This window comes from Papio anubis, chromosome 6 (assembly GCF_008728515.1).
Source record: "Papio anubis isolate 15944 chromosome 6, Panubis1.0, whole genome shotgun sequence".
Taxonomy (NCBI): Eukaryota; Metazoa; Chordata; class Mammalia; order Primates; family Cercopithecidae; genus Papio; species Papio anubis.
The window spans coordinates 33356225-33377011 of record NC_044981.1 but is presented as its reverse complement, the minus strand read 5'-3'; the positions used below and the strand labels follow the sequence as shown (position 1 = coordinate 33377011).

The window sequence follows — 20787 nt, the reverse complement described above, 5'->3', positions numbered from 1 at the left end:
TACCTGTCGTGTCATGGGAAAGGCTCTCAAGGATGGATGTGACAGCACATGGGTTTGGGAAACTCTTCCCCGTTTCATGAAAGCACCGCCACCGACCCCTGTTCTCCCAAGCAAGTCCTTGGTGCCCCCATTCTCTCTGTGGGCAGACACGGCAGCCTTCCCACTCATCTCCTGCCTGCCATCCTGAAACACCCTCTTCTTGGAGGTCTTGGCTGAGGTCAAGGTGCCACAGTCACCCCCAAATCAGCCGTGTAGATCTGCTGGCACCAAGTGAGTCTGGAGTCAGAGGCTTGGTCCCAAGACCACCCAAAGCAGCTTTAACTCATGGATCTGAGGACAAGACAGAGACAAAACCGACCTCTGCGGCCTGCAGAGAAAGACTGCTGCCCACCGCCTTTGTCAGAGAAAGCACCACCTTCCCACCTCGCGTCCTTACATGCGGTTTTGCTGTCTGACACGATGTCACCACACGTAACACTGTGTCCTCTTCGGAGTTTATGCCTCATAAAGTAAGTAGGTCAAAGGAAGGCCCGCGTGACAGACGACGAACGGTGCCCAGAAACTGCCGCAAGTCACACAGTGCGGGGGCCTGGAGAACCCGGCTCTCCCGACTCCTGCTCCAGTTCCCTTTGCCACTAAGTAGACTCTTGAGTTCTCTCTTGAGCTTCTCCCATCCAGTTTACTTAACTACCCTGGAGATTCACAGAGAGCGGGCTGGGGAGGGGGCGGACAGAAGCAACGGGCCAGGCGATGGTGGTGGCTGCACAGGCCCAGAAGAACCTGGGGGGCCTGAGTCAGTGCACGGAGACGCCCTACATCTCATTCCTTGCCAACTCCTTTCTCAGCCTTTGGTTGAATGGCTCCCAACAGGCAGTGGGTGGAGGTCTGACCTGGGCCAGCCCGGGGGTGATACACTCGCCTAGCCTGACGGGCCCCAGGGCCAGGCTCCAACCCTGTGAGGGCACAGGGGCTGCACCTTCCTGGGAAGGGAAGACTGGGAGGTGGGAGCACTACTCCAGGTCCAGGGACGTGGCTTCCAGTCCCAGCTCCAGGCCGCCTGAGGGGTGACACTGGGCACATTACTGTACTGAGAGCCCTGGTTCCTCAGACCCCGGAGTTCTCAGATGATGACTGTGAACTGTTAGGTCTATAGCTTTGACAGAGAGACAGGGGCCCCGCTGCCCTGGCCCCTGGGCTTCACTCTCTGCCCGTGTACAATGCAGTGTTTGGCTGAGTAAGTACCCAGACATTCGAGACGCCACGAAAGACGCTTCTGCTGCTGCTCACAATGAGGCCAGCAATCAGGAGTGATGGAAGAGGGTTTGCCAGCCAGTCCAATTCCACTTTAAACAGCAGTTGGTTAAACCAGCAGGCATGAAACAGGCATTCAGAATGTTCCCAAAGTTCCTTCTACTGTAAAGGGTACTGGAGAAGGCCAGAGTAGTACCCGGGGCAGTCAGAGGAGGGCTCCTGAGTGGTTCCAGCTGCGGTCACCCTGAACGCATGTGCTGCAGTCAGGCAGTGAAAGGGAGGGGGAGCAAGAGGAGCACTCGCTGGGAACAGGCCCCAAATGAGCCTGCCCCTTGTCTCACTTGCTAAAAGGGCTGCCCTGGGCCAGGCTCCCGAGACCAAGGGAGGGCCTGGCAGAGACGGTGAGGTCCTGGTGCAGCATGAACTCCTGGGATACAGAGGAATTATATTCTTAAGTGACTACAGAATTTAGCTAGTCCAGGAGGCCGGATCCACACTTGTCTAAGAGGATTCCTTTCCTTTCCAAGCCTCAGCTCCACTGATCCTCCTATTTACGGCTCTGCTTCAATTGGGCAGGCAATTCCAAGATAGCAGTCAGCTCATAAGCTGCTGTGCAGGGAGATGGGATGTGGGTGGAGGTGGAGGCTGGGGAGAGCGCCTCTTGGCCACGGCCATTTTGATAATGGTGCCCAGTGGCAGCTCGCTTAGGCTGGCAGTGGCCTCTTGGGCCTGGGGTGGAAGAAGGCAAAAGGAGGGATGTCATAGGAGGTGATGACAAGCCCCACTGTTCACGTGAAGCCGATTTAGAGGGCTAGAGAGGAGCAAATCCAGGGGACAGGAACAGAAAGGGAGCCTCAGGGGCTTGTGGACCTGCTTGGAAAGTTTCACAGAAGCCAGTAAAGAAGCAGCTTTTGGCCCCAGCTTATGCCTTTGGCCTCTCTTCACCTGTCATCTCTCTCCAACATGTAGGAACAAGCTGGCGCCACCGCAGAAACAGGCAGGAGGACAGCGGGGCCCGTCTGCCACGTGGCAGGAGCCTGCGGAGAAAGAAATGGACGGGAGGGGCAAGCGGCCTCCTGTCCAGCCTGGCTGACTCAGTGTCCATTTCTAACCCTTCCTGAGCCTGCTGCCAGCCTCATTCCCATCTTCCATTTGTCCAATGCCCTGAGCCATGACTGCCTGCTACACGTGGGCTCTCAGCCACGCCCTGGATGTCTAAGGTGCGCCTCTCTCAAGGGGCTTTTGCCCGGTGTGGGGCACTCGCAGAGACCGTCCCCCCATGCCCAGGGCTCAGAGACCTTGGGACTTCCCACATGTGGCTTTTGAGAGCCCTGAGGTCAGGCCCAGCCGTCTCTCCCGCCTGGTCAGGGCCCTGCCCGTCACTGCCCCCCAGCAGCCTCCTCACTCACCACATACAGGTTGGCCCCTCTCAACAGGCCTTTCCTCTCTCTGTGATCTTTTGAAGCCCCACCATCTCTACGAAACCCCTGGGACAGACAGCAGAACCCAGAGGTTCAAGGTTGGACTTGGCTCTGCACTTGGGCAGCAGCAGCATCTCTGCCATCCAGGCCTCCTCCCTCTGCTGGCAGCGCTTGCCAGCCTCCGCTGCACTTGACACTGGCTGCTCTTTTATGTGCTTCGTTTTCCCAGCTGGACCATCAAGTTCCTTAAGACACCTACGTTATTTGCTTTTCTGATTTCACATCTATTCATGGTGGGAAACGGAGAAAAACTATTACACTCCGAAGAGGAACTGAAGCCCCCGGAGTCCTCCTGAGACAGCCACTGAAAGTATCTTGGCTCACTCCCTCGCACCTCCTATGCATAGATGTTTTCTTTTTCAGAAATTCAGATCATATTGTGAATTTGTGTCAGTTTCTTCACTCAGCACTACAAGGTGGACATTTCCCCACATTAGCAACTCTTTAAAAACGTTTTTAAGTGTCTACTTAGCACTCCAGCATCAGGACCGCCATCGTTTATTCAATCAACACTTCTGTGAAGGGCGTCAGGCTGAGTCTTCACTTATGAGACCTGCACTAGCACGCCCGGAGCTACACATTTGCCAACCACCAATTACCTTCCTTCCGCGCTGATTAAATGCATTTCCTCCCTTCTCCTAAGAAAGCCCATTTCCTGTGGATAAGATTTGTGGTGAAAATGGAACCAGCTATGATGCAGGTGCAGTGTGGTGGGCTTGTGGGCTGGCAGGCTGGCAGATGTGTGAGCCACGTTTCCCTCTCTCCCTGCGTCTGGTGTCAGTTCTGCCATCCTAGGGAGCACCTGGCAGCCCCCACCGCCCTGGCCCTGCCCCTCTAAATCAAAGGCCCTTTCTGTCTGCAAGCAAGAGAGTGTGGATAAAGTTCAAGTTGCCTGCCTGTCCAGCTCAATCACCACCTCACAGGAGGAAGAATAAGAGGGCATGGCACCTGGTGGCCAGGGCAGAGGTCTTCAATTTTCTGAAGGGCTTAAACACGTCCTATGTGGTCCCAAAACGTAAACCCGGGACCAAGAGACAGAAGCCAAAGGAAACAGATTTTGACTCAATATAAAGAACGCTCTACAGCAGCCAGCACAACGCAAAGAATGAATGGTGACTTCTTTACAAGGTAGTGAATTCCTTGTCACTAAAAAACTATCATGGCAGAGACTACCTGGAAGGGATTTGGGCAGAGAGGATGATCAGACTACATGACGCTACAGTCCCTTCCAGCCTGAGAGGGAGCTGTGTGATGTGCACAAACGCCCTGTACTTCTACGACAACTCGCGGGGGGCCCTATCACAGGAGATCCCACAGCAACACCTCGACTGTCAAACAGCCTCAGTATCCAGATGCTCCTCAGACACGTCCAGCCTGGCTTCCTGGAAGCTACTTGTGCATCTTGTAGAACAGCCTCCAGGGCATTTCAGAACCAAGGGAAACACTGTAGCCTATAGAAACCTAATCACATGGGATCCACCACAGCTAATGTGATGTAAATTATCCACATGCAATGAGGGAATATTTCAATAACAGAAACGCTCCCCTTTCCAGGTTTCCTTCTTTTTTCCAGGCTGCTAAAACATAATTTGCCTGACAGCCCACCTGGTCATTCACACGTGGTTACTCAGGATGCTGTGCGCAGGAGGCCACTCTAGGTATCTGAGGTTCCAGCTCAACCGAGGCGTGCTTGACGTTCCTTCTTGTACAGACTCCACCTGCCAGCACTGAGAGCCCCTGGAAGGACTGAGCTGCAGGCCGCCCTCAGGGAGGGTCCTTCCAGCATAGAAACAGACGCATCTTACAGACGCCCTGCCCTGTGCATGAAGCTTTGGCCCAAGGCCACACTTCCTCAAAGGCCTGCTCAGCTGCTCTCTGCTCCAGTCCTACGGAGTCTCGGGCTATTCAAGGGGTAGGAACCCTGTCCTTTCCAAAATCAGCAGAAGGAGGGGTGGGAAGCAACAGCTCAGCCTCTAGCATCTTGAAGTACAGGGAGGAAACGCCCTAAGACCACCCTCACTCGCCCATCTGACAGCCAGCCTGAGGAAGGGGTGAGCTGAGAGAGGGAAGGCCCCTCAACGCTCTGAGCCAGGGGCCAACCTGGGTCCCCACGCATGGCTTGAGCCCCCGCTCCGTCCCGAGTTTGTCATCCTTCCCCGAGGAACATGGTGAGTCAGGAGTCAGGTCACAAGAACCATAAATATTTTAAAAGAACCATAAATATACTCAGTTTAACTTTTAAAAGAACCATAAATATACTCAGTTTAACTTTTAACAAGAAAAAAAATGCTATTTTAAAACTTAAGATTTCTAAAAGCTGAAAATTAACTGTCCCAAAGCTGGCTTGGGAAGGGTGCTCTGTTGCACATCACAGTGTCTTTTGCCCTGGAGCTAGAGATGGCTCTGGGTGAGGTGGGTCCCTCCTGGAAGCCTCAGGCCAGCTCCTGGGCAGGCCACTATTCAGGAGGCCCCAAACACAACCTGAGAACAAAGCGCAGGTGGTGCGAGCTGCGTGCTGACTCTGCCCCCAGCCCTCAACTGAGGCAGCAGAGCGAGGCAGGCAGAGGAGACAGATCCCCTCAGAGCGAGTGGGTCTAACTCAACCAAGATGACTAAGGCTAGAAGGTGATGTAAAGCACATAGGTGGCCACACCCCCATCCCTGTATCCATAGAGAAGAAAGAGGCTGTGCAGCAGAGTGGCTGGAGCCGGATCTCCAGATCCAGAGCACTGGACGCACATTTCCACCCTGCCAATGACTGACAGTGTGACCCTGAGCAAGTGACCTAGCCATGCTACCTCATTTCCTTCATCTGGGCAATGGAGATTAATACAAGTCCACATCCCAGGGCTGCTGGGAAGACTCAATGAGCTAATTCATGCAAACCACTAAGAACGGCGCCAAGCACATAGTAAGCACTAGTAAGAAGTGTCAGTGACCAGCAGTGAGAAGTGTCAGCGATCATGATCATTAACTTCGGCTCAAATGCCTGCTCCTGGGGGCAGGCCTGGCCCACGCAGAGGCCTCAGGAAGGGCTTTCAAGAGAGGGACAGTGACGGGTACCCTGCTCAGAGCTACTTTTCTGAAATGACAGAGGGTGCACCAGATCCTAAGCCAGGGTCCTAACTGGGTCCCTATTCTGTAGGGATCCAGATGAAACACCCTGGTTTCTCTTTTCTTTTTATTTTTGGCCCTTTGTGTTTTGTGAGAGAGCTTCTCAAAGCAACCAGTCCTCCAAGCCATCAACTCAGCCTTTCCTCTGGGCCATCTCTGAGGCCACGGGTACATAAGGCTGTGTAACTCTGGACTCTACCCCAGGCTCTGGGCCTTGGCTGGGCAGGGAAGGGGTCTTTCTGCTGGAGGCAAGGCTCCTTGCTTCAGTGACAACTCACTTGACACGAAGTTTTGAGAAATAAATAAACTCCTCGTACCCAGCCTTGATGGGTACACAGCCAGGGAGGGGACACAGGGCTGAATCAGGGACCCCCTTCTTGGGATGCAGATCTGCAAAGAGAGCTCCCTCCGGGGCCGTTTCTGGGGCAGAGGGAGAGGGAGAGTTTGGGAAGAAGGCACATATCATCGGCTGACTTCCTGGTGTCTGAGTGACCTCGGTGAGCTGTCCCCGGGGTTTGGGTCTACGTACTGTTGCAGACTCCTGTGGGGCCAGAGGGGAGGCCAGGGAAGCCTGTTTCCACCGAGCAGCACCCTGCCATTGAGGAGGCCTGCAACCACTTACCAGGAAGCGGACATCGTCAAAGCCATTCAGAAGCAACTTGCTCTCATACTGCTGCAGCCCAATCGACTCCAGCCACTCCCCGACACTCTGCTCCAGCGTCCGCGAACCTGACGAGAGAGGAATCGGCAGACGCTTGAAAAGGGAAAAACCATTAAGGCGGTAGCAGCGGCACTCAGAGGAAGACAGATGGCATTGCCACATCATAGTCATTACCATGAAACAGCCAAACTATATACAAGAGACCAGAGAGCAGCGGACACGCAGCTCCTCTTCTGTGTACAGCCAAGGACAGGACGACCTGGTGCTGTCCACACACTGCCCAGCCTCGGGCAGCTGCTGCCCACTCACACCCCCAGGTCTGAGCTGCTCCAGGGCCACGGCTGCACATGCACCATCTCTGCCCACAGGTCGGGGGTGGGGGAAGCCAACCCCCAACAGTCTCCAGGTCAACTCCTCATCAGCATACGCGCTGAGACAGTTCAGAAAGTCTGTCCCCACAGGCACTAGAGGGGGCTGAGGGAGCTCCTAAGTGCCCACAAGCCCCGCCGCTCCTCTCATCCATGCAACTTCTGGAGCCCCTGCGGGGCTGTGGTGAGGGGCAAGTTCTGCGACCTTGCAGCATAAACCAGTCAGGAGAGAGCACACATCTTCATGCAGCTGAGGGACACAGGCACACAGCGAGGGCTCCGGGAGGGAAGCAGCAGCGGCGGCTGTTCACCGGAACCCAGCACATGCAACACAAGCAGCACAGAACACGGCAGGGGGAGAAAAGAGACTTTTACTTGTTTTCCCCCAGCAGTCCCGGAATAAGCAAACCATGGCCACCGGCCCTTTGTGCTCAGAGGCTCAAGGCAGCAAGGGGCTGAGTGGGGCACATGGGCCGGGGCTCGGGGGTCGGGCTCAGGTGTGGCTCTGCTGGGACGGCAGCATCGCATTCCGCCGGGCTGCGCGGCCAGTGGGCCAGGAGCCTGGTCCACAGCTAGACTCTGGCAGCTGGCGAGCAGGGCGTCTCCTGGGCCAGCACGCCGTCTGAAGTGCTGCTTTCTTGGGCTGGGCTGGCTTTCAGGGGCTGGGCATTCATTTTCCTCTTCTGATAGCAGCTGTTCCAGTGACTCACCTGCCTGCTCAGGTAGAAAGCAGGCAGGCAAATTCAGTTCTTGGGTAAAGAAGACAAAACCCAACCAGATAAAAGAGAGAAAAAGGAAGTGGTCCTCTGTCAGCTGAGCTGTGGCGGCTTAAGTCTATCCACGTCCTGTGCTGTTCTGTCTTTGGCGGAGTGATAAAGACGGCCACAGTCGTCCCAGGGTCTCCGGACCTTGGCGCTCTCCTCTAAGGATGAGCAGGGAAGGGAGGACATCTATTTGCTCCTCGGTCAGGATGGGGATCGTGGTGGTGCAGGGAGGACAAAAGTTCAGCCCTTTCTGGCAGACCTTGGATGTTCTGAGCTGGATGCCTGAACCCCAACCTACTTCTCTGATTTTTGTGGGCAAGAACGGACGAAAGAAGGAAAAAAGAGAAAAGGAGGAAAAAGAGGTACAAGGAAGGAAAAAGAAGGACCAACTATAAAAACATCACCTCCAGTGAACTCCTGACACGGTGAAAGTCATTCTGCCGTTCCCAGTACTTTCTGCCCCTTGGGGCAGGACAATGCCAACTTCCTTGGTTATCTACAAGACCCTGGTGACCAACTGTGCCAGCCTCCACTCCCTCTCCTCTGTCTCCTGCAGAACAGATGGTGGTCAGGGACCCGGTGGCCTTCTGGATGCACGCTGCCGCAGCGCTCCAAGATGCTGAGTCTCGGGGATACTTGAGCTCCCCTGCCCTTGAATGGGGAAGTCTGCTCCAGGAGCCTACGTGGCGGGTTCTTGTATGCCCATGAAGTCAAGTGTCCCTGGGTGCTGATTCATTCTTGCTTGTAATCCCCCAGCCGGGCAGCTGTGGTCCTGCCTGCTGCCGGTGGATGTGTGCGCTGACAGAGCCGCAGCAGAATGCTTTGTCTAAAGGCTCCTGGGCTCCACGCTGCCTGCTGCTGGCTCCACAGTCCTTGCTCACTCTCGTAATGTCTGGCCCTCCCCTTCCTCCCCTCCTCACCCTCCCCCTTCCAAGCTCAGGAAAATACATCAGGGATCGGACATCACATCGGAGCAGAAGCGCCTGCTGCTGTGGCTGCTGAGGGAGAAGGAGACAGCAGCACTAGCATCAGAGCGAAATGACAGATTTCCCAATAGCCGATGTTGGCTGCACAAATGCATATGAAGGGCGGAGATGTGAAACTTTACCTCCAGCTCCAGGGGCTGGAAACAGCCTGTCAGGAAGAATAGAGAGGGACTGCTCCTAGAGCTTTGTTCGACAGTTTCCAGGACAGCCAGGAGAGGACAGAGGAATGACCAGACCCAAAGGGCATAGCCCACAGGTAAGTGACCCCCCCACTTGCCACATTAGGAATGACTGTGCTTCTTATAAAAACAGGCAATGAAATAAGGCCGTTACACTTGATGTTCCTCAGGTGAGTATACCAAACCAATTGGGGACAGATTTCTCTTGGGGTCTGTTAGAGCCCAGAGGAAGTGCTCCATTCCCACAGCAGGCCACTCACACTCCGGGGGAGAAGAGCAATGGCCAAGGGCAAGGGGGAAACCAGGGCCAAATCCCAAGTACAGATGCAGACAGGCAAAAAGATAAAACAGGTACAGGGACACAAGTCCAGGGGTCACCCTCTAAATACGCTGGGAGATACTGGTATCCCAACAGGCTATAGATGAGCCCTGGCAAAGAGAGGGTTCTCATCAGGCCCCGGAAGGATCCTGCTTGACCAGCTACTCAACACCTAACACAGCTGGCTTTATCAGAAGACAGCCAAGCAAGTTCCCTTCTGCTTGACAGAGAAGGCCTTTGCTGACAGAGCCAGAGTGGCCTTGGCCAGTGGGGAGGCATACCCTCCTGGACTCCTGAGAATGGGAGTTGGCACAGGGATGAGTTAGCTGCAAACGCTTCTGTTGGGGATTCAGATAACTAGCTCCAGTGGTGGCAGCCCAGGGGCCTGTGGCCCTAAAACAGGACTGAGACTCCAATGCTGCGGTCGTGCCCTTTGGCTGGGGGTGCGGGCGCCTCTGCAAAACCAGTGGTGCTAAGCAATCCCACACTTTGTGCAGGGCTGCCTGCTGGAGGGCCTGCTCCTCCTCTATCCAGGCTAACCCCAGAGCCCAGATCTTTTCTCCCTGATCCTGACGCCCAACCCAAGGACAATCCGAACCCTGATACTGACCAGTCAAAATAAACAGTGATTCCGTTTTGGTCCGAGCCGAAGATGGCACTCCCTGAGATCCTGGGGAAAGCCCCCTCCTGACCCATCAGACAGGATTCCCGGGCAGGCCTGGGCCCATCCTCTCCATGCTTCAGCACCTAGCAGTGGTGCAGACACAGCAGCCTGGGGCTCTGCAGCCCGAGCGGATGAACCCTCTGTTTAGGTGGTCCCCCACAGGTGCCTGTTCTTGACTTTTCCAAGCTGGACTACAGAGGATGGTTCAAGAAAACGAGTACTAAAACAAGACTGTGTGCTGGGATCCAAAAACCCAAGGGTAGAGACAGACTGCCTCTCTACACTCATATGGGTTCATGGGGGACAAAAACTGGTAGGCGGGCTGGGCGCGGTGGCTCACGCCTGTAATCCCAGCACTTTGGGAGGCTGAGGTGGGCGGATCACAAGGTCAGGAGATCAAGACCATCCTAGCTAACATGGTGAGATCCCGTCTCTACTAAAAATACAAAAAATTACCCGGGCGTGGCGTGGTGGAGAGCGCCTGTAGTCCTAGCTATTCAGGAGGCTGAGGCAGCAGAATGGTGTGAAGCCGGGAGGCGGAGCTTGCAGTGAGTGGAGATCACGCCACTGCACTCCAGCCTGGGCAACAGAGTGAGACTCCGTCTCAAAAAACAACAAAACAAAACAAAACAAACCAAAACAAGAAAACTGGCTGGTGGGATCAGACAGAAGACCAGATGTCAAGGGAAGAGCTCAGCATTAACCCTTCCAAGGGGAGGGCTCTTCCCAAGGTCCTGCCACATCTCCCGACTTATCAAATCCAAGAAGCAATGGCTGTTTCTGACTCAGTTCTCAAGCGCATGCAAGCGATTTTGGCTCCTGCTCCTTGGACACAGAAAGTAGAAAGCATCCTCAATGGAACTAACTGTTATCCCTCCCATCCCTGTTGTCAAAGCACAGCTTTGAAATGGTAATAGTGTTTGTCTCAGTCCTGAACATCCATTTCCTGCAAACACTGGACCCTTGGAAAAGCCTACAAACTACAACAGAGTGTGAGATGGCTTGACTGAGTTGTAAGCAACAGATCCTGAAAACAGATCCACAGATTTAGCCAGGAAAGCCACCTCTGCAGACTGCAGCGTAATCCAAGACTGACGAAAACAGACCAAGCTCAGCTCAGCCCTCTCTGCTAGCACCCAGGGAAACATTGCTGCTGGAGGGATGGTGGCTCTGGGAACCAGGACTGAAAACTGTGGAGGGAGGCCAGCCAGCGAGCAGAAGCCTCTGTTCTCTAGGTTTCTCGATATGAGTAAGTAATGATTTCATGGACAAAAGGAACACAGGGCCGGGCGTGGTGGCTCACGCCTGTAATCCCAGCACTTTGGGAGGCCTAGGCGGGCAGATCACGAGGTCAGGAGTTTGAGACCAGCCTGACCAACATGGTGAAACCCCGTCTCTACTAAAAATACAAAAATTAGCCAGGTGTGGTGTTACATGCCTGTAATCCCACCTACTTAGGAGGTTGAAGCAGGAGAATCGCTTGAACCCGGGAGGCGGAAGTTGCAGTGAGCCAAGATTGTCATTGCACTCCAGCCTGGGTGACAGAGTGAGCGAGACTCCGTCTCAAAAAAAAAAAAAAAGAAAAAAAAAGGAACATCTTTTAACTGAAGTATTTGTATCTACTACTCATTCACAGCAAATCTGTGAGGTTGACACTATTATCCAAAGGTTGCAGATATGGGGTGAGGGGTGCAGAGACATTAAGTGACTTGCCAAGACACGTATGTCTCTAGAGCCAAGATTTGAACCCAGGACTGTGAGGCTCCAGAGCCCAGGCCGTCCCCACCAGGCCCCATGGTCTATGATGCTCCTTTCTCCCTGATGTGCACACTCAAGCCCACCCATCAGACTTCCTGCCCAGGGCCACAGAAGCCCATGAAGGAACCAGAGGTGTCACTTGAGACTGACAGGTCAATCCTGGATGGAGCCTCCCGAGTGAGCAAGAATTTCCACCCCTTCAGTGCAGAGAGGCATTTCCATGAAGGTGAAGACAGGCCAGGCTCCCGGCTGGGCTGCTTTCAGCCTGGATGCCCGGGTGCCTGAACCATCCTCGAATGCTTGGGGGAAGAGGTGTGAGACCTGCTCTGAGAGGCACGTTCAAGAGCATCTCACCTGAGAAAGCAACACAGTACAATCCTATTATCAGATAAAACAGCTCAGATGGCCTCCCCGTTCCATGCTTCAAACAAAGAAAACAGAAGCTGACCTCACTACTAGGGCTTAGAAAAGAATGACCAAAGTAGCAGTGATACAGTGTAAGAACGGTAAGTGACGAAGTAAACTGAGTCAGGCACAAGGAGCTGTGGGAAGAGGAAACAGCACAGTCACCCTCCCAGGCAATTCACATGCATGCTACGAGTCTGAGACCCCGGTCTAACCCAGTGCTCTGCCACCATCATGGATGAGACCCTTGAGAGCCATCTCGGAAGCTGCAGAGACCAACGCTGAGGTGCACTCCAATTTAGGCGCATCTAAGAAAGTCCATAAAATAATGAATAAGTGACAATTGTTGATCTAAACATTTTTCCTAACAGGCAGCTTAAAATTCATTTTGTACCCTTTCCCCTCCCATAGGTAAAAGGAGTCACGGCTCTAAAAATAACAGCAAGATGGGGCTGTCTAGGTATTGGGGACTGTGAATTACAGGAGCATGATGTGGTCTGAAGCTGACCTCTCCCACCCGCTGAACATCTGTCTTCTGTGTGAGAGGCAGGCCTGAGCCAGAAAGGAGCCAGACTGCCGGGTTCTGTGGGGAAATGGCCACTTGGTACGGTACCTGAGATCTTCTGCCGCTCCTGAGAAAAGTCAATCCCTTCTCCAATAGAACTCATGATTTTCTCAATCTGAAATGGAAGAAAGAGCAAAGAGGAGAGGTAGTCAGGCTTGGGGTAAACGTTGCCAGCTCACCACAGTGCCAGTGGGGGCTGACCTCCAGGTCTCTTTCAGATGCTTCCCAGCACCAGCGCCAGCGTGCAAGGTATCAGGACTCTCTGCTGCTCAGGTCTAAGACAGGCCTTCTCCAGCCCCAGCCCACAAGGTCTGAAGTACTGCTCTGAAGGGAGTGTGACGGTGACAGTCTGGGCTTATTAGCTGCTAGAAACACCGAAGAGCCTCTCCTCCAAGCCATCTCTATTTCATTCCCCAGCAGTTCTCCCAGACCAGCAGAGACTGGGGAGAGGCCGCAATCACAGGCCAGGCCTGACCATTTCATTGCTCACGCTAACATTTCAATTCCATGAGAGTGGAGACTTTCCATGCTACCCTGAGTGCCCAGGGTAGTGCCTGGCAAATCATCAGCATTCACCAGATAACTGACACTGTATGACCACAAGCTCTGGGGAGTGAGGATGATTGCCAGAGCGCCTGCACACAGAAACCTCTGAGAAGGAAAGACGAGGCAGGCACTGATGCCCAAACAGAAGACCTTTTGCTTCTTGGAGGCCAGCAGTCCTGGATGGAGCGCTGCATTCAGGGGATGCGATGGGGCACAGACACCTGTCCCTCTTCTGGACCACATCAGAGAAAGCTAGTCTCAAAGCATCCAGTGGCTCTAGCACTGCCCCCAGTATGGACCACCTGTCCCAGCCATCTGGCCTTGGTCACTCTGGACCAGATCCAGCCCCCTTCCCCAGGAAACCTGGCCAGGGGCAGAACTAGGCAGTGGGGAGCAGCCACCTTCTCTTCTTCCCCTCCTCCTCCTTTTTGGGTTGCAGTGATAATGAGCTCATTCACTGCTCTTTTTCCAAAGAAATGAGAAAGAGGACCTTTTGTACCAGGGCTTGGATGCTCTTTCCTCTAAGTGCAAGTAAGGAGCCTGGGTCAGACAATCGGAAAAACAATTCTCTAGCCAGCCGGCTGGCAGACAAAGCCGTGCATCTGACACCCAGCAGAAGAGCACAGAGCAAGCGCCACCTCTCCTCGGGCAGCTGGGGGTTCGGGAAGGTATCTTCCTCCAGCCACAGAAGTGACTGCTGGCTCAGGCTGTCACCTGACTGTTGTTAACCAGACTGCAAGCTCCTTCCCCGAGCACAGCAAGGCAGAGGGAAACAAATCTGACCCCAGGAGCAAACTGAGGCTGCGTCTCTAAGCACTGGAACCAGCAGCCCAGAAGCACGGGAGGGACAGTGGCAGAGCAGGTTGGCTCTGCCCCTTGAAGAAAACGCCTCCCTCCACCCCCATCACTTTCTTTGGCCCTGTTTCAAGTGCTGCCTCCTTCAGCAGGGGCAGCATGATACAAGGGAAACTCCCCAGACCTCCCAAAGCTTCCATTTATTGTTAGTTTTATTATTCTTTTTTTTTTTTAATAGAGAAGAGGTCTTGTTATGTTGCCCAAGCTGCTCTTGAACTCCTGGACTCAAGTGATCCTCCCACTTTAGCCTCCTGAATAGCTAAGACGACAGGTAGGTGCCACCATGCCTTATTATTTTTAATTTTTTAATTTTAATTTTGTTTTTTGAGGCAGGGCCTTGCTCTATTGCCCAGGCTGGAGTGCAGTCATGTGATCACGGCTCACTGCAACCTTGACCTCCTGGGCTCAACTGATCCACCCACCTCAGCCTCCCTAATAGCTAGGACTATAGGCATGCAACACCATACCTGGCTAATCTTTTGTTATTTTTTTGCAAAGGCGGGGTTTCGTCATGTTGTCCAGGCTGGTCTCAAATTCTTGGACTCAAGTGCTGCGCACCCTGGCCTCCCAAAGTGCTAGGATTATAGGCATGAGCCACTGTACCTGGCTATTTTTTCTTTTTTGTAGAGATAGGGTCTCACTATGTTGCCCGGGCAGGTTTCAAAATCCTGGGCTCAAGTGATCTTCCTGCTTTGGCCTCCCAAAGTGCTGGGACTACAGGCGTTAGCCACCGTACCTGGCAAGCTTCCATTTAAAATAGATAAAAATGAGGATGATACTGCCTTTGTCCAGGGTTGTATGGATTAAAGGTATCATGTACATAAAGCACTTGGCTGAAGGTCTAGCTCACAGTAAATGCTCAATAAAAGGTTAGTTTGTTTCCAGTTCTGCTCTGTTGTCCTGTGAGTGCTCCAGCCCAGTAAAACCTATTTTTAAAGTTGTAAAAATATTTTTACTTACACTTATTTTTTGATACATTCACATGATTCAAAATTCAAAAGATACAAAATGTTATTCAGAGAAAAGTCTCCCTTACCCATCTCCCAGTTGCCTCTCCTGCATTCTTCTATTCTACTCACATGCAGAGCTTACCACCACTGTAGATACCAATGAGGGTTGGCATCCACCATATTTTATTTGCCTTGTCACCCGCTGGGCCTGGCACATGGTAAATAGATAATCTATTGAATGAATCTGTGAATGAACCAAAGTGTAGTTTCCATTTCTTTAGAGTCTGCACTGGAAAAGCTGTTCTCCACGGCCATGCAGCGTGCCGGGGGAGGAAAGGGCTGAAATGGTGGGGTGACTTCAAGGTATCCTTTGAAATAAAGTCATATTATATATTTCATTAGCATCATAATCACTTAACATCCGAAGCCCCAGCTGACCTGTCCAATCAGCATCCCTTGGTGGTACAATTTGTGAAATTTTGCCAAAGCGCCTTTTGGCATCAGAGTGAACAGAGTTGAGCACCCCCGCTGCTTCTCCGCTCCGCTCTTTCCTGCTTGCCCCAGGAGTCACCCACTAGTCAACTGACATAGGCCAGCAGAAGCCCAGGATTTTTTAATTTTCTTTTTTTTTTGAGACATAGTCTCACTCTGTCACCCAGGCTGGAGTGCAGTGGCGCAATCATGACTCACTGAAACCTTGAACTCCTGGGTTCAGGGGATCCTTCCCACCTCAGCCTCCCAAAGCGCTGGGGTTACAGGTGCCTGGCCCAGAAGCCCGGGTATCCAGAGAGGTGTTCCAGGCTGCAGACAGGCTGGGAAATGCTAATGGACGCTCTCAGAACGATTTTGCCCAGGCTAGGAAGTTGTTTTATTGTTTCATGAACTGCCGTGGCTAAGTCAAGCTGAGCTGGTTCTAGTTGCAGAAGAACTCAGGGTCCTCGGCACTGGACTCACAGCCTGTAACCCTGGACTCCTTCCTCAGCAACTGGAACCTGTCTTGGTCGAAGCTCAGGGCCAGGAGGGACAAGGCAGCAAAGAGGTCCTGTTTGGGCAGAGATTGGCAGGTCCCTGCCCTGGCACCAAAGCAGAGTGTCTGGAGCTGTGGTCTGCCCAAGCCCTCAGCCTGAGCTGTGGAGACAGGGAGGAGCTGGAGCTCATCTTTTCTCCTTGCTTCAAACTCACCCTCATGGCCCAGAACCAGCAGAGAGGAAATATGATCATTTTAGTCTAGACAAAGAAGAGCATTCAGACACAGCAGATATCATTCTGATCTACACACTTCATGCAGTTTAACCTCCTAGGCTCGAGTTAAAAAACAATCTGAATAGGCAGCTTTCCCAGAAATGTTCTGCATTTCAGGGGAAGAGACAGGTTAGATGTAATGGAAGAGAACCATTTAGTGTTCTCCTCTTTTTCTGTGGTTTTGGATGAGTGACATTTTTGGAGAGAGATGAGAAATGGCCATGCTTCCTTACTACTGCACTTCACGTGAACTGACTGAAAACTTACACTTGTGTTTGTTAATATAAGGTCTTGAAAGTTATCACCATAATGGACTCTTGTCTTCACAAAATGCTTGGAAATACTCCATTTTCAGAAAGTTTTCAGGATGACTCTGTTTAGACTATTTTTCCCTGTCAGGGCTGTGAAAAATGTATTCCCCATATGGCTGAAAACAAGAACAAAACAAACACTGGAGATACTGCTGCTCAGGCCATCTGACATCTGCTTGTTTAGACCACAGGATTCTGGTTGCCCACGGGCTGGTGATGGGAGGTGGAGATATACATGGAGAGGCCTCCATCCCCCATCACCAGGCGGCAGAGCCATGCAGATGACACCCAGCTTTTTAATAAATACTGGGATTTGAAGGAGGGGGAAGAAAGAGTTTTGATGGGTCTTCTGTATGCCAGGAAGTGTGCTGGGCACAGGCAGACCTCAAGCTTTGGTGCAACTTGGCTCCAAGGCCCGTGGGAAACCTCCCTTTCAGGAGGCGGTACAAGTCCCGGCTGTGTGCAGGGCTACCACACGGGGCCAAATATCAGGACAGCAGGAATCAGTCTGGTCAACATGTCTAGAAGTTGGGGCCCCACATAGAGGAGGATGGGAAAGGAACCACTTTCCTTTTACTTTCCTTTGGTGTAAATGGGAGCATGAGAGAAGTTTCTACAGCTGACTTGGCTCCTGACATCAGACATCCCCTCCCAACACCCTTTCTGCTGCCTGGGAGTTGTTGGTGCCTTAGGACCCCCTGGCAGTTGGAAAATACACACGGGTCTCCTTAGGCCTGAGCCACTGAGCCACGGGGCCGGAGACACCTTCCACCTCGCCTCTTCCACCCAGCACTGATGACCTTATTGGCCCAGAAACACCTTCTGCTTTGCAGGATTACTTCCCTGATTAAGTGTTTTATGGTGTGTCCCAGAGACACTAAAGAACCATTGAGGGTAAGAACCCTGCGTCACGCTGTTTACTTTAGGTCCCACCATATGCCTTGTACACAGCTAGCACACTGGTGGTGTTCGATGACAAACGTTTGTTAGCTATCGCTAATACACCGGTCACTTTTACACTAACAGGGAAAGGGGGAAGGCAGCCAACAGTCTCCCTCTGCACCAGTCTGAATTCTCTAACTCCCTTTCCCTCCTCATTTTTACGTTTCTCTGACTCTCTGAGTTGCTGGCACAAGGTTGGCACTCCCCCAAAGCACCTCACACTCCAAAACTTCCACCTGATCCCTTCTCTGAGCAATCCTGCAGAGCCTTGACTCACAGCCAGCCAAACATTATCCCACTTTTCATGTGAGGAAACTGAAGCTCTCCTCCATGGGCACTCCCAAACTGCCCACAGAGGGCACTGCACTCACTTTCACAGGTGCCACTGGCAGCCGAGCCTGCCTCCTGCTGCAGGGGGGCAAAGTGGCAGACCCTCTCCTCTGGCCAGATGGCCTTGCTTGGACAGTGCTCCCCATTCCCAGGAGCAGGGGGCCGAGTGGCTGAGCCACAGCCTCCTCAGCCTCACCAGATGCTCTGTGCCCATCCCATCAGGCGACTGCTGACGTCAAAATCGGTTCCTTAGGCTGTGCAAAGAACTCTAAAGACTGCTGACAGCTGCACTCCCAGGCCCAGAAACCACATAAGAATTCATCACCATCTCTGTCTTCTGCCTCTTAGCAGCAGACAGGCTCTCAGCCTAGAGTGGGCTTTGATTCCACATCTGAAAAAGGGTCACTGGCCAGGGTCTGGGTGATTTTTTTTCCTTCTCCTCCCAGACTGAATTGCGCATGGCCTCAGGAAAGACAAAGACGGATTGAAGTAAATTATTTGTCCTGATTTTCTAACCTTGTCAACTGCTTTTAGGAGAGGGAGGCAGAATGGGGTGGGGGAGGGGAAAGGCGCATGGCAGGGAATGAGTAACTATCTGCCAGCGGGCTCAGGGCTGTCCTTGCCGAGGCGACCAGACATGGCCGCTAACAATGAAGAACTCCTTTTCCACAGAGCGGGCTCGGTCTCCACTTCAGCTGTGTCTCACAGGGCGGCACTCAGGTTGCTACCATGTTCATTGCTGTGTCCCCCTACTTCAATCCCCTTTACATCTTCACCTTCTTTATCAACTCCCCTTTTTCTACTAGGCTGAGAGACAACAGAGCTGTTTTGTTTCAAAAGTGCTTTGTCCTCTGACAAAGGCTCCTATTAAAGCCTGTCTTTTGTGTTTGCCCCAGGCTAGGCTGGTGGAGAGAGGAAAGCCAGGGAGCTCTGGCTTCCAGAGCATGGTCTCAGGCTCTCACCTCCCACCTGCCCCCTCATTTTTGTCTTTCCTATACCTCTTGGGTTGCTGATATTGGGTCTTGCTCCCTGAAAGCACCTCGCACCCCACAACTACCAGCTGGCCCTTTCCCTGACCCAGAGGTCAGGGCTTAGACCCACATCTGCAACTTGACAGAAAGGAAATACATGGACATGACATGAACATGACCGGGAGGAAATACGTGGCCCTGACTTGACATGACGTGAAGGAAACACACGGAACTAATACTTGCCAAACGACCTTCTCATACCAGAACAGCCTACTGTAAAAGCAATCTTTTACTCAAAGTGCCAGGAAACTGCTGAAAGAATAAATAAGTTGGGAGACCTAGATTCCAATTAACTTTATTATTGCTTGCCACATAACTCTGGGTTATATGCCAAGTACTGGCTTTAATAAGTGGGTCAAGAATCTAAACGATTAATGAGGATTATGTATTTGGGTTCTAGTTCAATGTACACAATCTACTTTTCATCGGGAGCAGGCTTATCTTTTGGCATGGTGGGGAGGGGTGAGGAGGAAGTACACAAACCTCAGAAAGCCTGCAGTTACCTAAAAACACTGGTTAACCTGCCACTTGGTCCTTCAGGCACCCCCACCAGCCTCCAAGTAACCTTCCCTCGGTCTGGTTCTTTCACAATCTGAATGTCATTACGGCACACTGCTAGTCTGGCTATGGATAAAACCAGGCCAAAGAAAACATCCTAAACTTCCACTCAGAATCAATTTCCTCAGTAGTGTGGCCAGGGAAACGGGTCTTAGCTCCTCAGATTCTACAGGGGAACACCTGTCTTATAATATCAGGGTGGTCAGATGTAGGATTCTCAGCACTGAATTATATATACTTAAGGTTTAATAATACATACATATATAGTTAATACAAATACACTATCAGGATCCATCAGTTGCCTTGAGATTTCCTGCAGTTTGCCACTCCTAATTACCTCTGAACTTGCGAAACAGGAAGAAGGTGGGTAAACGAAGTTGACAGAGTCCCTAAACTTCAGTTTAAAGCACTAGTTAAAAGCTTTCAGATACGACCTACGAAAGAGCACGTGCCGCAATGATTCCATTTATATGAAGTTCTAGAATAGGCAAAAGTAATTGAGAATGGAAAACTACCAGAAGAGGCTGGGTGAGGACTGGCTGGCTGGGGAAGGCACTAGGGAACTTTCTGGGAGCGATAGTAATGTTCAGTATCTTGACAGGAATTTAGGTTAGACAAATGTATGTATTGGTCAAAACTGATGGAATAACAGACTTAATAGATTTCACTTTGTATAAATTTTACCCCCCCCCCAAATAACTATACACAAACATCAAACTCCAGTTAATCATATATACGTTAAAGTGTTTGGGGATGAAAGTACTGATGTCTGCAACTTACTTTGAAATGCATCAAAAAATAACATGATTGCTAAGTGCACTGAGGGGTAGACAGATGGATAGATGCAATAAAGCTCGTACAGCAAAATGCTAATTATAGAATCCATGCCCTACGTGGTGGATATACAGGCATTCACTATTCAAGTCTTTCAAGTTTTCTGTAGTTTGAAAAGTCTCATACTGAAATACTGGAAAAATCTTTCAGGATCAGATCTTTTAGAAGATAATAAATTGTAAGATTAACACTAGTCTGAGTTTCATTTGTGATGAACTCTGCTCAACATGCTAATAAGCAAAGACATGCCCGAGAGGCGAAGGAAACAAAGAGAAAGGAATGTGGGAAAGTCGATAGCACCATTATTCCCTGTCACAAAGCCTTCTGGGGTAAGGGCTCTCAGCACAGCTTCTGTGTTGTGGTGTGGCTTTCTCTATTTTGGAACCCAGGCTAACCCCAGTCTTGACAGTCTGAAAACTCAATTATCAGTGTTCCCAGGATGAGTAGACCCTGGGAAACTGGCTCATATTAATCAGGGTCAAAAGAAATTGATCCCTACATCTGAGAGTTCCTTTAGCATGGTAAGCAGCACATTAGAATACTTAGCTAGTAGAATATGTTTGTATCCTCTGTCTCCTGAAATCAAATAAAATTACAAAATCAAATACACCTTCAAAATTCGGGAGTATGTGAAAGCTGTGTGAACTACACTGAAGGCTCATTCATCTTTCCT

General features: G+C 51.7%; 1 protein-coding gene across 11 annotated transcripts in view; it reads right to left on the bottom strand.

Annotated features, from left to right (window-relative positions):
- Window positions 1–20787, bottom strand: part of ANKS1A (ankyrin repeat and sterile alpha motif domain containing 1A) — a 193717-nt gene that overhangs the window by 25187 nt on the left and 147743 nt on the right. For 5 of the 11 annotated variants that reach the window (XM_009204965.4, XM_009204963.4, XM_009204964.4 and 2 more), the window contains 3 exons: window positions 12564–12630; window positions 12166–12258; window positions 6469–6575 (listed from right to left, as the gene is read on the bottom strand). In XM_009204965.4, coding sequence (XP_009203229.1) covers window positions 6469–6575; window positions 12166–12258; window positions 12564–12630 — 267 coding nt within the window. The other 6 variants (XM_003897484.4, XM_009204967.4, XM_009204966.4 and 3 more) reach the window with 3 other exon arrangements.